The following is a 22053-nucleotide window of genomic DNA, read 5'->3' as shown; positions in this document are numbered from 1 at the left end:
CCAGCAGGCGAGCGTGCATCCAGCAATTCCACAGGATCTAAAAGCATCCGGTCACATCCAGTCTCCTCTAGCTCAAGGGGAGAGGTGGGTCGACAGCCCTGATCACTCGGTATGTTTGGCTTATCAGAACGTAGGAGGTGGATATTTTGCAGCAGGTCTGCATGATAATAGTCCATAACTCGCTCCAGCACCCAAAGTGCGTACATAATTTCTGCCGCCATCTTGAGCCGAAATATAGCATGCGTCTAGGGGTTTATCTTTCAATCTGTCCCTCAAGTAGCACTAAATGGACAAAGCAAGTTTTCTTTTTCAGTCAGAGTCCTCAAAAACAGTTTAGGAACGCAAAGGTTGCAATCCCAAATCAAAATTTAAACAAATAGCTTCTGTTATTAAAATTTAGAACCCGGAGCTCTATCAGGTTATGCCTAGCTGCTTCGGCAGTTGGCTCCGCTCCCCCTATATTTTTAATTTTAAACTGCGTTTTCGCCGTTTTTATTTACCTTCAATCAACATGAAAATTCAATATGTCATTCCCGTGAACGCGCCTTCGAGACACGTATAGAGCGGGTGGGACCGATCTATACGTCATAAATTCAGAAATCAGGAAATGGCTGATGGGAGGAGTCAGTAACGGCACGTTAGGGAAATATAAAACATCATTTTTAGAGAATTAAATAATGTTTATGAGAAAAGAAGTTAGCGATTATATATTTTAGAAGGGGAAAAATTCAATAGTGCATAAAGATCGTTCTAACTTTACCTTCACTTTAACTTTAAGTCATATAAGCCATGTTGTTCTTTTTCTGCTCACATGAAGTGATACAAGGAATAGTGAAATTAAAGGACAAGTCAACACTGCTGGATCATCACATAAACATGTATACTAATAAAAATAAAGCATTTTGAGACTAATCTTGTGAAAAACCGAGTCATATTGTCTGAAATCGATCGTTTTTAAATTTGAAATTGTTTCCTTCTCCACTGTTGTCACATGGGTGTCAATAGCCAATAAAAATTGCATATACGTATATGCAAAATTCTTGAACTACGCATTCGCTTATTAGCTTGTGACGTTCTGGCTGACGTCACCGGCATTCCCAAGAACTCGCATTAGTGCACATGAAAGAAGCGTACACGGCTTAATTTTAGGGTTTTTTTTATAATATTTTTTTTTTATTGAAGTCATAAATAGATACAGCCAACAAGTATGCCTCAAAACATATACAGAAAAGTGCAAATACAATATTGTTACATAAGTGTTACAGACATAACCCTACAGTTAGGGCATAATGTATCCAAATAGCACACGCAATGTTATAAAACTTGGGCAGTGTACAGTGTGACTTCAGTTTTATAATAAAGGTAATAACAATAAGACAAAAATTGTCCTCCCTGGACCATATAGAAGGCAAATGCAAGCGTCGACTCTGATACAATTAGGGCCAGGGGGGGATTAGCTTTACTGATTAAAGGGGAGGGGATGCAGCGGGCAAGAGCCGCTCGAAATATAATGGGGGGGGCGGATGGGGGATGGAGGGCGGAGCCAGTCAGGACGGTCATCTTATATTAACTATTATCGGGACACTAAGTGAGTATTAGTTTTAACTGCCAAGTAAACTCTTAAAGATATCTAGACAGAGTAAAAAGTAGTTATGAATATCGACATAGGAGCATAATGAGGTTAATCTCTAGGCCTGAACTGTAAATCTCCTATATGTCAAAGATGAGCCCCTCTCCTAGGGGGGTGCCACCTATAGGCGATGCAGGAAAAAGGAGTAGGGATATGACCCGCAGGCAACCAGTACCGGCGGGAAAGGGAGGAGAGAGGCTCAGCATGAACAAATAGTATGCACCAAGAAGATAGACTAGTTGAATCATCTCAGTCCAGATTGGGTCTGTAGATAACCTATAACGGCAGTTTATGATCCTTATGAGGACAATAGGTAAAATAGTATATGGAAGAGGGACTGGTATAGGGGAGAGGCTGAACATCAACATTATAACTCCTAAAAAAACAATGTTAGACATACTCTCTGTAGGTAAATAAAACTAAATCTCAGCTAAAGATGTGAATATCAAACAGTATAGGCATGTAAGCGCCAGATAGAGAAATCGTGCTAAATCAGCTATCGTAAGCACATATATATATAAGAGCACAACTACTAGACCATATGTGTAATTTTAGAGGTAAGCAGCCATTATCAGTGTGACATTATTTCAACAAGCAGAGGCATGTCTAAGCAAGGGAAAATTAGCTATAGCTGGCAGCATTAGTAGGAGCAGGTAATACAACATGTAACTTAAAGCTACCAGAACCTGGTGGAGGAGCAGCGTTGCATATCAATAGAGGAAAAAAAAACAAAAAAAAACACTGAGCATTAAACTATAGCTATTGGGAAGCAATGATAAAAGTAAATAAGAACAAAACAGCAATGACGTAGGTAAATGGTTCAAAAAAATAGTGTGGAGGGGTTACTTCCAACTCCCAAAATATATAGTAAATAAGAGTGGGGGGTAGAACAATTACCCTTCTTTAGCGTGGTTCAGGCCTCTGAGATACTAAGGGAGGGACGGAGAGAATAGGATATAACCAACCAACAGCAATTAGTAATATACATATACCCATATACATTATCATGGCCATATTCTTTAGTAGTCACAACAGCCCATGCAGATTTAATTATACAACTTTTAACAAGCTATCATAAAATAAAAGAGTGGTGATAAAATATATAGGAAGTTACATTAAGGCTCCTAATGGTTTTGAGGGCTTATATACAGATGTTATAAAGATCAAAACAACGCTAGCTAGTAGTAGTACAGTAATATCTAATATCTCTGTAGCAATATCTAGAGTTAGAATGACCATAACACAAGAGTCACCATTACTCTATTTAGGCGTTTTAATGTATTTATAGAGAAAGGCAGTGCTATTGAGGCAATAAATAGATCTGTACACTATAAGCTTCACTATAAGAATATGGGAGCTGTGATTTCCTATGAGCTTAAATATACCGAATAGAGCTATCAGAAAGTTGAGGGAGTAATAAGATGAACATTTCTGGAGGTTGATTTCTGAAGTTTAGCTTAAAGAAACAAACTATTATACTAGAAACCTTATGAAAATAATAAATACCAACAAATCTTGAAGAATAAAACATTTAAGGAACATTCAAAAGTCAGCACAGAAAACGTCCAGCTGATGTTGAAAATCTCAAACATATGTCCTCTGTGTTCGTAGGTATTAAAAGAGAACAACAGGAAGAGAACAGTAAAAAGAAAGGGATAAGGTTAATTTTAGTTTTAACTGTGCCTGCTCCAGGATGTCTGACTGTCAGCATCTAGGAGACAAGGTGAGGAAGTGCAAAGGATCATGCAGCAAGACTGAACATAAGATAAGGTGTGCACACAAGCGGAGGCCATGTCACATGCGCGCAAGATTGGGGGTTGCAGTTGCACACCAGGGAATCACTTGAGTGCGTGCAAGCACACATAGAAATTTAGCATGCAAATTTAAGAACATAAGATTGGATGCTACAAAATGTCAATAAACTTGAGCACATCCTCCCCTAGAAGTGGGTGGTTGAACTGCAGGGCAATCTTTAACACGGACAAGTTAAAAGTAAGATTTTCTCAAAAGTTTACATTCAAACTTTTTCATGTGAGTCCTCATATACATTATACTTTATATAGATAGTCATAGTCATACAAAGTCATTCAGACACTGGGGCCGATTTAACAATGTCTGTCCAACATGATACGCTGTAGCATATCATGTGCGATAGACATCGCTGAATGCGGACACCATACGCTGTCGGCATTCAACATTGCTTTCAATACTGCCCCCTGCAGATTCGCGGCCAATCAATTTGATCGGGTTGATTGCTGTACGCCGCTCAGAGGCGGAGGATCCAGTTAAGGAGTCTTAACTCCTGTTTCCGGCGAGCCTGAAGTTGGCCCCATTCGGAGCATAGTAAATTGGCCCCACTGTGTTTACAGATTGGATTTAAGAATTTGCTCTTCCCATGAAACCATTTTTCCATTCCATTACTGAAAGACCGAACACAGTCGTACAACATTGCATTGATTATAAAGCAAGAAAACATAGGTGTAGATTTATCATAGTGCGAGCGGACATGATATGATGTAGCGTATCATGTCCGCCTCACATTGATAAATGCCAACAGCATACGCTGTCGGCACTTATCATTGCACCCGCAGTTCTTGTAAACTGCTGGTGCAATGCAGCCCCCTGCAGATTTGCGGCCATCAGCCAATAGAATGAGAGCTTCTGAAATTCTATTGGTTGTTCAAATCAGCCAATAGAATTTCATTAGCTCTCATCCTATTGGCTGATTTGAACAGCCAATAGGATTTCAGTAGCTCTCATCCTATTGGCTGATTTGAATTTCCAAAATCAAATCAGCCAATAGGAATGCAAGGGACGCCATCTTAAATCGTGTACCTTGCATTGAAGATTCAGTGTACAGCGGTGACCGTATGAAGAGGATGCTCCGCGCCAATTGTCTTCAGGCTGGACCTGCTCCGTGCCACCGGGATGAAGATAGAAGATGGAGCCTGGATGAAAATAGAAGAGGCCGTCTGGATGAAGACTTCTCGCTGCCTGGATGAGGACTTGGCCGCCTGGATGAAGATAGAAGAGGCCGCTTGGATGAAGACCTCTCGCCGCTTGGATGAAGATCGTTCAAGCAGGACTTCAAAACCTGTAAGTGGATCTTCGGGGGTTAGTGATAGGTTTTTTTAAGGGGTTTTTGGGTGTTTTTTTTTTTTAGTTTAGGGTTTGGGCTTTTAAGGGCAATGCCCATACAAATGCCCTTTTCAGGGCAATGGTTAGCTTAGGTTTTTTAGATAGTTTTTTTTTTATTTTGTGGGTTTAGGGGGGTGGGGGTTTGTAATGTTAGTGGGACTTTGTATTTTTTTCAGGTAAAAGAGCTGTTTAACTTAAGGCAATGGCCTATAAAAGGCCCTTTTAAGGGCTATTGGTAGTTTATTGTAGATTAGGTTTTTTATTTTGGGGTGTTTTTTTTTTTTTAAATGGGTATTAGAATAGGAATAATTTTTATTATTTTTGATAATTTGTCTGTTATTTTGTGTAATGTATTTTTTTGTTTTGGGGTGGGTTTTTATTTTTAAATTAGAGCTTGGGCATTTCATAAAAGAGCTGAATGCCCTTTTAAGGGCAGGAAAAAGAGCTGAATGCCCTTTTAAGGGCAATGCCCATACAAATGCCCTTTTCAGGGCAATAGGTAGATTAGGTTTAATTTTATTTTTATTTTGTGAGTTTGGGGGTGATGGTTTGTATACTGTTAGGGGGTGTTTATTTTGTTTTGTAGCAAAAGAGCTGTTAACTTTACGACCCTTGGTAGTTTATTCTAGATTAGGCTTTTTTATTTTGGGGTGTTTTTTTAAGGGTATTAAAATAGGAATTTTTATTGTTTTAGATATATATATATTTTGTAATGGTAGGTTTTTTTATTTTTTGTAATGCTAGGTTTTAGAGTAAGGCAGCTTAGGTTTTATTTCACAGGTAAGTTTGTATTTATTTTAACTAGGTAGTTAGTAAATAGTTAATAACTATTTACTAACTATTCTACCTAGTTTAAATAAATACAAACTTACCTGTGAAATAAAAATAAAACCTAAGTTAGCTACAATATAACTATTAGTTATATTGTAGCTAGCTTAGGTTTTATTTCACAGGTAAATATGTATTTAGTTTTAAATAGGAATTATTTAGTTAATAACTGTAACTTAATTTAGCTTTATTTTACTTATGTTAAAGTTAGGGGGGTTAGGGTTAGGGTTACGTTAGGGTTAGGTTTAGGGTTACTAGTTTAAATTACAACAAAAACGAGACAGCTGACCAGGTTGTAGGCAGTGGAAATCCAATTTAATGGTGCTATTTTAATATAAGTATAGTAGAAAAACGTGGATTAACCCAAACGTGTGCAACAAGTTTCATCTTACGCATTTCGTGTGTACAAACACACTTCGTCAGAGAGGTTTAAATTAGTTTATTGCGATGTGGGGGGCTTTCGGTTTAGGAGTTAATAGGTTTACTTTGTATATTTTATTGTGGGGGCTTGCGGTTTAGGGGTTAATAGGTTTATTATAGTGGCGGATGAATTAGGGCTAAATAACTTTAGTATAGTGGGGGCGATGTGGGCGGACAGCAGATTAGGGGTTAATAATATTAAAATAGTGTTTGCAATGCGAGAGGGCGGTGGTTTAGGGGTTAATAACTTTAGTATAGTGGCGGCGATGTCGGGGAGTGACGGAATAGGGGTTAATAATTTTTATTAGTGGCGTCGATGTCGGGAGCTGCAGATTAGGGGTTAATATCTAACACCTAGATTTAGAGTTCTGCATTAGCCATCAAAAGCAGCGTTAAGGGGTCCTAATGCTGCTTTTGTCCGCCTGCTGGTATTTAGAGTCGGCCAGGTAAAGGTGTACCGCTCACTTTCAAGCCGCGACTTTTCCATACCGTAGATCCTCTTATACGCCAATTGCGTATCCTATATTTTCAATGGGATCTTCCTAATGCCGGTATTTAGAGTCTTGGCTGAAGTGAGCGGTACACCCTCTACCGACAAGACTCCTAATGCCCATGGAAAGGCTGTAGTTAAGAGCTTTATGGGCTAATGCCGGTATATAAAGCTCTTAACTACAGTGCTCTAAAGTACACTAACACCATAAACTACCGATGTACCCCTAAATCAATGCCCCCCACATCGCTGCCACTATAATAAATATTTTTAACCCCAATCTGCCGATCGCACATCGCCGCCACCTACATTATCCCTATGAACCCCTAATCTGCTGCCCCTAACATCACCGACACCTACATAATATTTATTAACCCCTAATCTGCCTCCCCAACGTCGCCGCCACCTAACTTCAAGTATTAACCCTTAATCTGCCGACCGGACCTTGCCGCTACTATAATAAATGTATTAACCCCTAAAGCTAAGTCTAACCCTAACACCCCCCTAAGTTAAATATAATTTTAATCTAAATAAATAAATTAACTCTTATTAACTAAAGTATTCCTATTTAAAACTAAATACTTACCTGTAAAATAAACCCTAATATAGCTACAATATAACAAATAATTATATTGTAGTTATTTTAGGATTTATATTTATTTTACAGGCAACTTTGTATTTATTTTAACTAGGTACAATAGCTATTAAATAGTTATTAACTATTTAATAGCTACCTAGTTAAAATAATTACAAAATTACCTGTAAAATAAATCCTAACCTAAGTTACAATTAAACCTAACACTACACTATCATTAAATTAATTAAATAAATTAACTACCAATACCTACAATTAAATAAACTAAACTAAATTACAAAAACCCCCCACTAAATTACAGAAAATAAAAAAATATTACAAGAATTTTAAACTAATTACACCTAATCTAAGCCCCCTAATAAAATAAAATAAAAAAAATAATTAAAGTCCCTACCCTATTCTACATTACAATGTAATCAGCTCTTTTACCAGCCCTTAAAAGGGCTTTTTGCGGGGCATGCCCCAAAGTAATCAGCTCTTTTGCCTGTAAAAAAAATACAACCCCCCCAACATTAAAACCCACCACCCACATACCCCTACTCTAACCCACACAACCCCCCCTTAAATAAACCTAACACTACCCCCCTGAAGATCTCTCTACCTTGAGTCGTCTTCACCCAGCCGGGCTGAAGTCTTCATCCAATGGGGCAGAAGAGGACATCCAGACCGGCAGAAGTGTTCATCCTATCCGGGCAGAAGAGGACATCCGGACCGGCAGACATCTTCATCTAAGCGGCATCTTCTATCTTCATCCATCCGGGGCGGAGCCATCTTCTTCCCAGCCGACGCGGATCCATCCTCTTCAACCGACGCCTACTCGCAGAATGAAGGTTCCTTTAAATGACGTCATCCAAGATGGCGTCCCTCGAATTCCGATTGGCTGATAGGATTCTATCAGCCAATCGGAATTAAGGTAGGAAAAATCTGATTGGCTGATTCAATCAGCCAATCAGATTCAAGTTCAATCCGATTGGCTGATCTAATCAGCCGATCAGATTGAGCTCGCATTCTATTGGCTGTTCCGATCAGCCAATAGAATGCAAGCTCAATCTGATTGGCTGATTGGGTCAGCCAATCAGATTGAACTTGAATCTGATTGGCTGATTGAATCAGCCAATCAGATTTTTCCTACCTTAATTCCGATTGGCTGATAGAATCCTATCAGCCAATCGGAATTCGAGGGACGTCATCTTGGATTACGTCATTTAAAGGAACCTTCATTCGGCGAGTAGGCGTCGGTTGAAGAGGATGGATCCGCGTCGGCTGGGAAGAAGATGGCTCCGCTCCGCTCCGGATGGATGAAGATAGAAGATGCCTCTTGGATGAAGATGTCTGCCGGTCCGGATGTCCTCTTTTGCCCGGATAGGATGAACACTTCGGCCCGGCTGGGTGAAGATGACTCAAGGTAGGGAGATCTTCAGCGGGGTAGTGTTAGGTTTGTTTAAGGGGGATTTGGGTGGGTTAGAGTAGGGGTATGTGGGTGGTGGGTTTTAATGTTGGGGGGGTTGCATTTTTTTTACAGGCAAAAGAGCTGATTACTTTGGGGCATGCCCCGCAAAGAGCACTTTTAAGGGCTGGTAAAAGAGCTGATTACTTTGTAATGTAGAATAGGGTAGGGACTTTTATTATTTTTTTATTTTTTTATTTTATTAGGGGGCTTAGATTAGGTGTAATTAGTTTAAAATTCTTGTAATATTTTTTTATTTTCTGTAATTTAGTGTTTGTTTGTTTTTGTAATTTAGTTTAGTTTATTTAATTGTATTTAATTGTAGGTATTGGTAGTTAATTTATTTAATTAATTTAATGATAGTGTAGTGTTAGGTTTAATTGTAACTTAGGTTAGGATTTATTTTACAGGTAATTTTGTAATTATTTTAACTAGATAGCTATTAAATAGTTAATAACTATTTAATAGCTATTGTACCTAGTTAAAATAAATACAAAGTTGCCTGTAAAATAAATATAAATCCTAAAATAGCTACAATATAATTATTCGTTATATTGTAGCTATATTAGGGTTTATTTTACAGGTAAGTACTTAGTTTTAAATAGGAATACTTTAGTTAATAAGAGTTAATTTATTTCGTTAGATTAAAATTATATTTAATTTAGGGGGGTGTTAGGGTTAGGGTTAGACAGCTTTAGGGGTTAATACATTTATTATAGTAGCGGCGAGGTCCGGTCGGCAGATTAGGGGTTAATACTTGAAGTTAGGTGGCGGCGACGTTGGGGGGGGGGCAGATTAGGGGTTAATAAATATTATGTATGTGTCGGCAATGTTGGAGGCAGCAGATTAGGGGTTCATAGGGATAATGTAGGTTGCGGTGGTTTCCGGATCGGCAGATTAGGGGTTAATTGTGTAATGCAGGTGTCAGCGATAGCGGGGGCTGCAGATTAGGGGTTAATAAGTGTAAGATTAGGGGTGTTTAGACTCGGGGTTCATGTTAGGGTGTTAGGTATAGACATAAAATGTGTTTCCCAATAGGAAACAATGGGGCTGCTTTTTTGCAGGTGTTAGGTTTTTTTTCAGCCCAAACTGCCCCATTGTTTCCTATGGGGGAATCGTGCACGAGCACGTTTAGCCAGCTTACTGCTACCGTAAGCAACGCTGGTATTGAGGGTTGAAGTGGCGGTAAATTCGGCTCAACGCTCCCTTTTTGGAGCCTAACGCAGCCCCTCAGAGAACTCTAAATACCAGCGTTGTTTGGAAGCAGCGGTAGGAACCGACAAAACTCTAAATCTAGCCGATAGTGTTTTGCGATGCGGGAGGGCCTCAGTTTAGGGGTTAATAGGTAGTTTATGGGTGTTAGTGTACTTTGTGACAGTTTAGTTATGGCTTTGTTGCAAAAAACTCATAACTGCTGCTTTTAGATAGCGGAACGGATCTTGTCGGTATAGGCTGGAACGCAAGCTTTTTAGCCTCACCGCAAAACTCGTAATGGCAGCTCTATGGAAGTCCCATGAAAAAACTTAAATTTTACGTGTGCGGAACTGATGTTGCATTACAGGCGGTACAGCTATACCAACAAGACTTGTAATGGCTGCTGTGCTGTTTTAATGCTGAAATTACCATTTTTACAGTGTTAAAACACAAACGCACAACTCATAATCTAGGTGATATTTAATAAAGGTTTTAACTATGTTTTTACTGTAAATATTTAACATCCCAGTGTTCTGTACATAGGGGAATATGTTCTAAGCATTTATAAATAGATATTCCTATTTATATCTGTATATATCTATACCTATATATAATCATCTATATATAGGTATAGAAATATATTGGACAAAAAAAATCATATATATGTAGAGACATTGTATTTATGAATAAATAGAACATATTCTTCTATGTGAAAAACATTGGAATGTGAAATATTCATATTTTCATGTCGGGTTAGCACAAATGAGAATATGCTATCAGCTTTGCACAGTGTTTTTTCCACTTTTTTTCTCCATTGAACTCTACGGCGGAATACATCAACGCACACGCAATATCCTAACTTCATATTTTTGCACTTGTCTGGTTACCGCAAGAACGAAAACAGTTTACTTTCAACTTGTAATATGATACGCAACCAGATGAGTGCAAAAATCGAACTTTTAGCGCAATTAATGCTCAAGCGTGAGCCTTAATATGCACCCCCTTTTAATCTAGTCCTATGTGTTTAAAGGGACAGGAAACCCCAACATTTTCTTTTGTGATTTGTTTAGAACATGACATTGTGATCCACTTTCCAATTTACTTTTTTTTATCAAATTTGCATCATTCTCTTGGCATCCTTTGCTGAAGGAACATTGGCAGCTAGCTGAATACATCTAGTTAGCCAATCACAAGAGACAAATGTGTGCAGGTACTAATCAGCAGCAGCTCCAGCACATTTGAAAATAGAAGTGGATATAAAAGTGCTCTATCTGATTCATGCAAGTTTAATTTTGCCTTCCTATCCCTTTAAACCTTGCACAATGACCCGCAGAGCACTGCTGGACCCGAGCAGAAATGGTAGCTCATTCAATCAGCAGCACTAGTTATACACAGTGTTGCAAGTAGAACTGCCGAATGGGTCAGCGGCAGTTTCCCATTGGGACCTATAGTGATCTACCATTTGAAGTGGTTAAACACAAAGAAGTGCTGGGTCACTAGTCTTAAAATTATATGCTCTAATAAAGTAGAGCATGTCATTTTTTTACTATTACGGCCCTTTAAAGGGATAGTCTAGTCAAAATTAAACTTTAATGATTCAGACAGAGCATGCAATTTTAAACAGCTTTCTAATTTACTCCTATTATCAAATTTTTATTTGTTCTCTTAATATCTTTATTTGAATGTAAGCTTAGGAGCCGCACCATTTTGGTTCAGCACCTGGGTAGAGTTTGCTGATTGGTGGCTACATTTAGAAACCAATTACAAAGTGCTACCCAGGTGCTGAACCAAAAATGGGCCGGCTCCTATGCTTACATTCTTGCTTTTCAAATAAAGATACCAAGAGTATGAAGAAAAAATGATAATAGGAGTAAATTCCTTTAAGTTCTCTGTGTTGGAAAACTTCATTTCAGAATTTTGTTTTTTAACTTTCACAATTCAGACAAAGCATGCAATTTCAAACAACTTTCCAATTTACTTAAATTATAAAATTTGCTTTGTTTATTAGTATCCTTTGTTGATGAGTAAACCTAGGCAGGTTCATTGGATCTCAGGAGTGTGCACATGTCTTTAGAACTCAAACGGCCAGATTACGAGTTTTGCGTTATGAGTGAAAAAACCTCATAAAGCTGCTTTTTCACTACCACTGCTATTACGAGTCTTGCAGGTATAGGTGCACCGCACACTTTTTTTGCCGTAACACAACGTAACTACCGCACCTTTCAAAAAGTCCTTTTTCAATGGGACTTCCACAACGCCGGTATTACGTGTTTTGCCTGGGAGGCCAAAAAGTGAGCGATACAGCCTATACCGTCAAGATTCGTTCCGCCATCTAAAGTTACTAGTTATGGGTTTTACGTTACATATTTGTAGCATAAAATTCATAACTAAAGTGTTACAAAGTACACTAACACCCATAAACTACCTATTAACCCCTAAACTGAGGTCCTCCCGCATCGTAAACACTTAAATAAAATTATTAACCTCTAATCTGCTGCTCCTGACATCGCTGCCACTATAATAAACATATTAACCCCTAAACTGCTGCACTCCCGCATCGCAAACACTAGTTAAATATTAATTACCCCCTAATCTGCCGCCCCCAATGTCACCTCCGCCACTATACTAAAGTTATTAACCCCAAAACCTAACCCTAAGTCTAACCCTAACCCCCCTAACTTTAATATAATTAAAATAAATCTAAATAAAAATTACTATCATTAACTAAATAATTCCTATTTAAAACTAAATACTTACCTGTAAAATAAACCCTAAGCTAGCTACAATATAACTAATAGCTATCTTAGGTTTTATTTTTATTTCACAGGCAAGTTTGTATTTATTTTAACTAGGTAGACTAGTTAGTAAATAGTTATTAAATATTTACTAGCTACCTAGTTAAAATAAATAAAAATTTACCTGTAAAATAAAACCTAACCTGTCTTACACTAACACCTAACATTACACTACAATTAAATAAATTACATTAATTAAATACAATTAACTAAATTACAAAAAAAATAAACACTAAATTACTCAAAATAAAAAAGAAATTATCAAATGTTTAAACTAATTACACCTAATCTAATAGCCCTATCAAAATAAAAAAGCCCCCCCCCCCAAAAAAAAAACCTAGCCTAAACTAAACTGCCAATAGCCCTTAAAAGGGCCATTTGCGAGGCATTGCCCCAAAGAAATCAGCTCTTTTACCTGTAAAAAAAATTACAAACAACCCCCCCAACAGTAAAACCTACCACCCACACAACCAAACCCCCCAAATAAAATCCTATCTAAAAAGCCTAAGCTGTGGAAAGGTGATAACTAAGCGCCAACTATATAATGCAACAGACCTCCAGCTCTAATAAATTGGCACCTAGTTGCCAAGGGTGGATTCAATTTTAAGATTGGATATCAGAGCGCCAAACAACGTAGGCAGGGTCTATGGGCAGATAGTCAAATACCAAAGGTAACAATAGGTTGAAATCATATGATTTAATACATAAGATAAAAAAGTTGGTACATTTAAAATTATACAACAATTAGTCATGGATCCATGTTACACTTTAAAATATATATTGAAACACTACGAACAATTTAAAAATGCTTGTAGAACAATAAATAACAAAAAAAATCTAACAAATAATGTCTATCGCATAAAACTTAAATTCTAATATGTGAATGCTAGGAGCGCTTATGCACACTCTATTTATAAAAACAATGGGTTACAATGCACAGGTGGATAGATTCCAGGTTGCTTGAAACCGGTGGGTGTGAAATGTAAGTGGCTCCGAATTGGGGTTTTGCCTATGTGTTTATCCAAAATTGTGTAAATCCTAACAGGTGGACAAAAGATGTTACAGGAATGTCTAGAACCTGAATTCAAAATATAAGACCTGAGATTGTGCCTATGTGTTTATCCAAAAAGGGTGTAAATCCTAACAAGTGAAAAAATGTGATAAAAATATTGCAGGGGTGTGTGAACCTTATTTTCAAAATAAACAATTAATTCAAAATAAAACGATATACAAGTGAATTTTTGACAAATCAACTAATGCAAACATAGAGCAACCCTAACCCTAACCCTAATAGAACCAAAAAAAAAACAACAGCACAACTTTAACGTGTGTTCAAATGTGTTTCTGCTTGCAAACTGTGATGTGATGTGAACAAATATCTATAATAAACACTGAATAGTGGCAAAACTTTGTGATTGGATTGAAATTGAACACAGGCTCTAAATTGATACCCTAAAATACAATTCTAAAGGGCTCAGAGTTGCTGAGCTAGATATAAGGGACTTGCTCAAAGAGCCTTGAGATGTTAATTAAAAGAGACCATATAACAACATTGGGTTAAAAAACAGATGATATAGCATAAAATGCTTAAATGTCCAAATAAATATTCAAATTGGATAATAAGAATCTTGCTATAGTCTATCTCAATATGGATCCCAACTGCTGATTATGTAGAAATCTTCTTGGGCGGTAGTTAACAAATAATTCCAACTTGCAATGTTGTCCCTTACCTGCCAAAAAAGGAAAGGCAAACAATAGTGCAGATGGCTTCTTAATGTGATCACAATTAAAATACTCCTTACCAGTCAACCGGTTTCGGTCTCCACTGACCTTTCTCAAGTCAAGAATTTAAGTTTTATGCGATAGACATTATTTGTTAGATTTTTTTTTGTTATTTATTGTTCTACAAGCATTTTTAAATTGTTTGTAGTGTTTCAATATATATTTTAAAGTGTAACATGGATCCATGACTTAATTGTTGTATAATTTTAAATGTACCAACTTTTTTATCTTATGTATTAAATCATATGATTTCAACCTATTGTTACCTTTGGTATTTGACTATCTGCCCATAGACCCTGCCTACGTTGTTTGGCGCTCTGATATCCAATCTTAAAATTAAAAAGCCTAAGCTCCCCATTGCCCTGAAAAGGGCATTTGGATGGGCATTGCTCTTTTCCATTGCCCAAACCCTAAGCTAAAAATTAAACCCACCCAATAAACCCTTAAAAAAAACCTAACACTAACCCCTGAAGATCCACTTACAGTTTTTGAAGAATGGACATCCATCCTCATCAAGCCGGGAGAAGTCTTCATCCAAGCGGGCAGAAGTCCTCAACAAATCCGGGAGCAGTCTTCATCCAAGCGGCAAGAAGTGGTCCTCCAGACGGGCAGAAGTCTTCATCCAGACGGCATCTACTATCTTCATCCTTCCGACGCGGAGCGGCTCCATCTTCAAAACATCGGCACGGAGCATCCTCTTCTGTTGACGGCTACTGAAGAATGAAGGTTCCTTTAAGGGACGTCATCCAAGATGGCGTCCCTTGAATTCCAATTGGTTGATAGAATTATATCAGCCAATCAGAATTAAAGTTGAAAAAATCCTATTGGCTGATGCAATCAGCCAATAGGATTGAGCTTCAATCCTATTGGCTGATCCAATAAGCCAATAGGATTGAGCTTGCATTCTATTGGCTGTTCCAATCAGCCAATAGAATGCGAGCTCAATTTCTCCTGCATTGCTCCTCATTCAATAATGAATACCAAGAGAATGAAGCTAAAATGCTACTAGAAGTAAATTGGAAAATTGTTTAAAATTGTATGCTCTATCTCAATCATGAAAGAAAAATGTTGGGTTTCATGTCCCTTTAATGCCCCTTTAAATCTGTAAACAACAAGGCTAGCCAAAGTCATAAAGTTAGAATAAAATTGTTCATTGTTTTGCAGTTATCAAATAAAACCAATTAGGGAATGATATATAGCAGAATTAGCCTTAAGAAGTCTGCAGTGTGCATTTCAAGTTTTGAGAATATTAACATTTTCAGACCTAATTTACATGAAATAAAGGGCAAAGTGCTTTTATATAAAAATTTCAAGGTGCTTACTGTCCCTTTAACTATTGATTGTGATATTAAATTATGACATTAAAGGGATATGAAACTCAATTTTTTTCTTTCATGATTCAGATAGAGCTTGCAATTTTAAGCAACTTTTAAATTTACCCCTTACATTACTGCTTTTTTAAATAAAGATACCAAGAGAACGAAGAAAAATTGATAATTGGAGTAAATTAGCTTCTTAAAATTGTATGTTCTATCTGATTCATGAAAAAATTAAAATTGGGTTTCATATCCCTTTAAGATTTTTAGCCTTTGAATTGCCTAGTTTTTATTGCAAAAAAAATGTCTGTGCATGTGTAATGTGTATACAGTTTGTGAAGTGTTTGTATTAGGCTGACCATATTGCCGCTTTAAAAAGGGACACATGAAAAATACATATGTCAGGGCTGTATAAAGAAATGTTTTGTATAAGAACCCTGACATATGTATTTTTTATGTGTCCCTTTTTAAAGCGGCGATATGGTCAGCCTAGTTTGTATCTACTAAATGCTAATTTGTTGCTATTATGTAGCTTAAATGTGTCAAATAAAAGATGACTTTCTTAAACGTAATAACAATATGCAGCATATAATGTAAGAATAGTAAATATGATGTTTTATTTTGCCTCTAGGGTGTTTTCTTCTGGTGTCTGTTATTGAACAGCTTGCTCAGGTGCATAACACCACAGTGCTGAAGTCCATGGAGTTATTGTGTTCATATCTACCAGGTAAGTACTGAGTGAGGCCACTTATTTGCTAACAATAATCTCTTAAACTTACAGATTCATATAACCCAAAACAATGGTGTTAAAATGGAATTCCTTATAAATTAATGAATAAATGAAAATGAAACCGCATTGGTTTATAGAGATTATTTATTTTATTTGCTTTCACTGTAAAATCCCTTGTTTTAGACGTAAATATTGTGCTTGTCCCACACTCTCTAGAGAGGTCATGAATAAAATACTGTAACGCAGCAAGATAATGCGTTATCTGAGCCAGCTACATATCTTCTCGAACTTGATTTTGCCAATTAGGACTAACGGCAAATGGGTTTATGCACTGCTCTAAGAAATCACTGTATAGATTATAGCACTGGGTCAGGCAATTTTTAGTAGACTTACTAAAGGGATATGAAACCCAAAATCTTTCTTTCATGATTCAGATAGAGCATGCAATTTTAAATAACTTTCTTATTTACTCCTATTATCAAATTTTCTTTGTTCTTTTGGTATCTATTGTTGAAAAGCAGGGACGTAAGCTTAGGAGCCGTCCCATTTCTGTAGCACTATATGGAAGCAGTTTTGTAAGAATGTTGTCCATTTGCAAGAGCACTAGATTGCAGCACTATTTCCTGACATGAAGTGCTCCAGATGCCTACCTAGGTATCTCTTTAATACAGAATATCATGGGAACGAAGCATATTTGATAATAGAAGTAAATTGGAAACTTTTTAAAAATTGTATGTTCTGTCTGAATCAAAAAAGAACATTTTTGAGTTTCATATCCCTTTAAAGGGACAGGAAACCGGAATGTTTTTGTTTTCCTTTCCTTTGGAGCAGCAATGCACTTCTGGAAGCTAGCTGAACGCATTGGGTAAGCCAATGACAAGAGAAATAATCTGTGTAGCCAAAATCAGCAGCTATTTCCCTGTAGTACATTGCTGCTCCTGAACCTACCTAGGCATGCTTTTCAACAAATGATACTAAGAGAATGAAGCAAATTAAATAATAGTTGAACATTTGAAAGTTGTTTAAAATGACATGCTGAATCACAAAGGTTGACTTTACTATCCCATTTAGGTCTAGCCTCTCTAGGCTAGCAAAATAAATAATATATATTGCATTGTTGTTTCATTTTTGTTAAATAATTCATTTATTGGGAAAAACATTTTGAAGTTAAGAGAACCAAAACCAGGAATTTCCCTATTTTTTTTCCAATTTTAATAAGAACTAAAAATACAGCAGTGGAATTCTTTTCATTTTGCTTTTCAGATTAGATTGCCAATCTCTTTAAAGGGACATAAAACAAGTTGGGATAGAGACAAAATAATATAATATGTACTTTAATTACTTTACCTGCAGATTTATACTGCCTCGCCCTTAACCCTTTCTTTTTAGTTTCTGAATCGTAAAGCTCTAACTCCCCCCACACATTTCCGTCTATGGCTGTATCTATATCTATTGATGTTTTGGTAGAATACAAAAGTGCATAGGGATTATCTGTTGGAGCATGCCCAGAAGCTGTGAACTCAGTTGAAATACAATGCCTGGGCAAGATTACATATGCGGAGTTGCCCACAAAAGCTGGCAATGCCAGTTTTTACGAGGTTTTGGTATATAAATGCTGCACGTATATTTCACCCGTCTCTCGCAATTTTTACTCCCATAAGCTAACATAGAACCACGTTGCAAATCAGTATCATATATTCAGCGCAAGGACTTACGCGGCGAAAATGGAGAAATTTTACTTCATTTTCACCTCGCCACACAAAGGCAGGCGCAGCAAGCCTTGTGCTGAAAATGTGAGCACCGTAACTCCCGTAACTCCCTGAAAATATTAACTAACACCTAACGCATGCGCAATATCTATCTGTCAACTGCCAACCCCCACCGTAATAACTAATAAAACCCCTAATCCGTCATTAACCCACATTGCAATAAACCTTATAAATGTATTTATAAGGGGGTTAATAGTTTTATTAGGTTTATTGCGTTGTGGGTTAATGGCGGATTAGGGGGTTAATAGTTTTATTAGGTCTATTGCAATGTGGGTTAATGGCAGATTAGGGGTTAATACATTTATTAGGTTTATTGCGATGTGGGTTAATGGCGGATTAGGTGTTAATACATTTATTAGGTTTATTGCGATGTGGGTTAATGGGGGATTAGGGGTTAATACATATATTACGTTTATTGCGATGATGGTTAATGGCGGATTAGGGGTTAATACATTTATTAGGTAGATCGCGATGTGGGTGAATGGCGGATTAGGGGTTAATACATTTATTAGGTAGATCGCAATGTGGGTGAATGGCGGATTAGGGGTTAATACCTTAATTGGGTAGTTTGCTATGTTGGGGTTGGCGGATTTAGGGGTTAATACATTTATTATTAGTTCCTATATGGGGGTGATGGTGGATATAGGGATTTTGGCATGTCGGGTTTATTTTTGGGAGGCGTGGGTGGCGTCGGCGGTGGTTTAACATAATTAAAGATTCGGTCCGACATTAATAATAATTTGGTAACGGTTTTCGAATGCATCCGAATTTCAAAATTCGGAACGACACGAATAAATTCTGAAACCGAATTACCGACACATTCTGAATTATTACGAATGTCTCGAACCGAATTGTTTTATGACCTGATTCGAAACAAAATGAAGCAAACCAAATTTTTTGATTGCACAATTCTACTGTTAAGGGTCACTCCCCTACCCATAATCCCCAGTCATTCGACTGAAAGGAAAATGGAAAAAAGAAAAAACACAAAGGTGTAAAGGTGCCTGAGGTTTACTCAAATACAAATGTCTTAAAATAAGGGTGGGGTTGTGGACTCTCCATATCCGGAAAGAAAGAAATTTATCAGGTAGGCATAAATTTTGTTTTCTTTTCTAACATATGGAGAGTGCACGACATCATCAATTACTAGTGGGAACCAATACCCAAGCTAGACGACACAGATGACTTGGGAGGGAAAACAAGACAGGCAAACCTAAACAGAAGGCACCACCGCTTGAAGAACCTTTCTCCCAAAAGAAGCCTCAGCCGAAGCAAAAGTGTGCAGAGAGGACCAAGTTGCAGCCTTGCAAATCTGTTCCACAGAAGCTTCATTTTTAAAAGCCCAAGAAGAGGAGACAGCCCTCGTGGAATGAGCTGTAATTCCCTTAGGAGGCTGCTGGCCAGCAGTCTGATAAGCCAAACAAATTATACTTTTGAACCAGAGGGAAAGAGAAGTAGCAGTAGCTTTCTGACCTTTACGCTTTCCAGAGAAACAAACAAACAGGGCAGAGGACTGGCGAAAATCCTTAGTCGTCTATAGGTAGAACTTTAGAGCACGCACAACATCCAAGTTGTGCAACAAACGTTCCTTATGAGAAGAAGGATTAGGACATAAAGAAGGAGCAACAATTTCCTGATTAATATTTTACGGGAGATTTAAAAATATTTTTTTTTTCTTAGGTGCCGGCAGTTTCTAACGTGACGTAAGTCACTGGCGACTCCAGAAATTTGTATTTACACACATTTATGGACAACGCTAGTTTATCCGACTTACGGCACTTTATGAACTGCCAGTGCCGTATATGTGATTCCCCGATGTGCAAGGGGAAATTACGGGCGATGCGGGTTTCAGCAGTTATGCTGAAGCCTGTGCTGCATATGTTATCTCGCCCCCTGTGTCTAAACACTGATAGGGGGGAGTTAGCTTCTCTACGCAGCTTAGCTATGTAATTTTACTTATTTTTGAAAATAATTTTAAAAAACTTGCCAGGAATCTTTAAACATTTTTTATGCAAAATATTTTTAACTAATTAGCCCTTTTAGGATGTGCACAGATCTCAACTTGTTTTATGTCCCTTTAAAGCTTGGAAATTTGAAGCAATTAACCCAGTTATTTGACTAAAAAAGTAGAAATATAAAAACTTTTTCTATGTGTCATAATAAAACACATACAAAAAAAATAAATATATTAAACTATAAAATGTTCTCACATTTTGTGAGATGTAGAGTAAACTACAGGTTGATTAATAAAATTAATAAAATGTATCAATAGAGTTGTACTTTTACAAAGAATGAGTCTTTTTATGGTTAGTTTTAAAATAGGAAGGCAATGTTATTAATTTCATGAACACAGCATTACAGCAGCCTTGCATGTCCCATAAACAACTAAAGACTGTAGGAAAGTTTGCAGAGAAAACATAGCAAGTACCTTAGAGCATATATTATTGCTCTGTCTATACAAGTGTCCTGTGCACAATGAATGCTTCATAAAAGGCTGGCACTAGAGAGAAGTTATTGGTCATTAAAGTGGTCAAAGCACCTGAGTGTAGCCTCTCATACAGATCACAAGGCAATACATTCTGAAATGATGGAGATTCAGGAGTCACAATGAAAGGGATATGAAACCCAAATTTTGTATTTTATGATTTAGATAGAGCACGCAATTTTAAGCAACTTTCTCATTTACTACTACTATCATTTTTCTTAGTTCTCTTGCTATCTTTATTTGAAAAAGCAGGAATGTAAGCTTAGTAACTGAACCATTTTTGGTTTAGTACCCTGGGTAACGCTTGTTGATTGGTGACTACATTTATCCACCAATCAGCAAGCGCTGCCCAGCTGCTGAACCAAAAATGGGCCGGCACTATATATATAAAAAAATTCTTAACCATATCTTTTTATGACGTGACTTTAAGCAGCCAATCAGAAAGTTTGTCATGGGACTTGCATCTGTCAGGCAGGGTCACTTTATTTTCCTCCTCAGTTTAAAGAAGTTTTGAAATTTTGAGTACAGTGCAATTTCATGAAATCTCAGTAAAGTAAAGTAAGAACTTTGCATGGATGAAGCTGATTGGCTGTTGTTTTTTCATCCACCATGCAGATGACAGTAAATATAGTAGCTCTGGTTTACAGAGCACTTACTCTGGTGAGCTGAATGAATTATGAGGTAAAATATCTTCATTTTTTTACATAGAGTTGTTCTTTTACTTTTCACAGTTCTGTTGCATCACTTTTTAGTGATTTAGGTTATGGGTAGCATGCCCATTTAAGTTTTGTAGTTCTTTAATTGAGCAGGGCTACCACACATACATTTGAATTAGTACAGTTTCTCCAACCACTCCAATATATTCACTTTCACCAGTTTCTGTGTTTAACTAAAAGCCCATTCGCTAAAGAACGGAGAGGAGTATGTGGGTTTGAGTGAGCTCCACAGAATAACACTGGTATTAGTGAGAATGACGAGGCTATTAGATAATCTATCCCTGTGTTAATTTGGGATGTGTGAAAGAAGCTTTAGGCCTCTTTACTGATTATTTTCATTTACGTCATGCATTTTTTTCCCACAGAGGAATATGCTCTCAGGGGAATGTGCACCATGCTAGCTGAAATTTTTGGACCAGAACTAGTCAAGTTGTAAGTATCACACTTTATACAAAATGAAATTTAAATGCTGTTAGCCCTGGCCCATAAAGCTGATTTTAGGAAAGCTTAAAGGAACAGTCAAGGCAAAATTAAATTTCTGTTATTCAGATAGAGCATACAATTTTAAACAGCTTTCCAATTTAATTCTGTTATCACATTTGCATTATTTTATTTGTATACTTTATTGAAAAGCATACCTAGGTAGGCTCAGAAGCAACAAACATCACTGGGAACTAGCTGGTGATTGGTCAGTGGTCACTGCACATATTTTGTGTCT

At 37.1% G+C, this 22053-nt stretch overlaps 1 protein-coding gene across 2 annotated transcripts in view; it reads left to right on the top strand.

The window, feature by feature from the left end:
• The window catches only part of AOAH (acyloxyacyl hydrolase), a 411773-nt gene that overhangs the window by 75555 nt on the left and 314165 nt on the right, over positions 1 to 22053 (top strand). For both annotated transcript variants that reach the window (XM_053714415.1, XM_053714414.1), the window contains exons 2-3: positions 16267 to 16362; positions 21701 to 21767. In XM_053714415.1, coding sequence (XP_053570390.1) covers positions 16267 to 16362; positions 21701 to 21767 — 163 coding nt within the window. The remainder of the gene's footprint in view (positions 1 to 16266; positions 16363 to 21700; positions 21768 to 22053) is intronic.

This window comes from Bombina bombina, chromosome 5 (assembly GCF_027579735.1).
Source record: "Bombina bombina isolate aBomBom1 chromosome 5, aBomBom1.pri, whole genome shotgun sequence".
Classification (NCBI taxonomy): domain Eukaryota; kingdom Metazoa; phylum Chordata; class Amphibia; order Anura; family Bombinatoridae; genus Bombina; species Bombina bombina.
The sequence above is the reverse complement of the archived record's forward strand: the minus strand, read 5'-3'. Positions and strand labels throughout refer to the sequence as shown.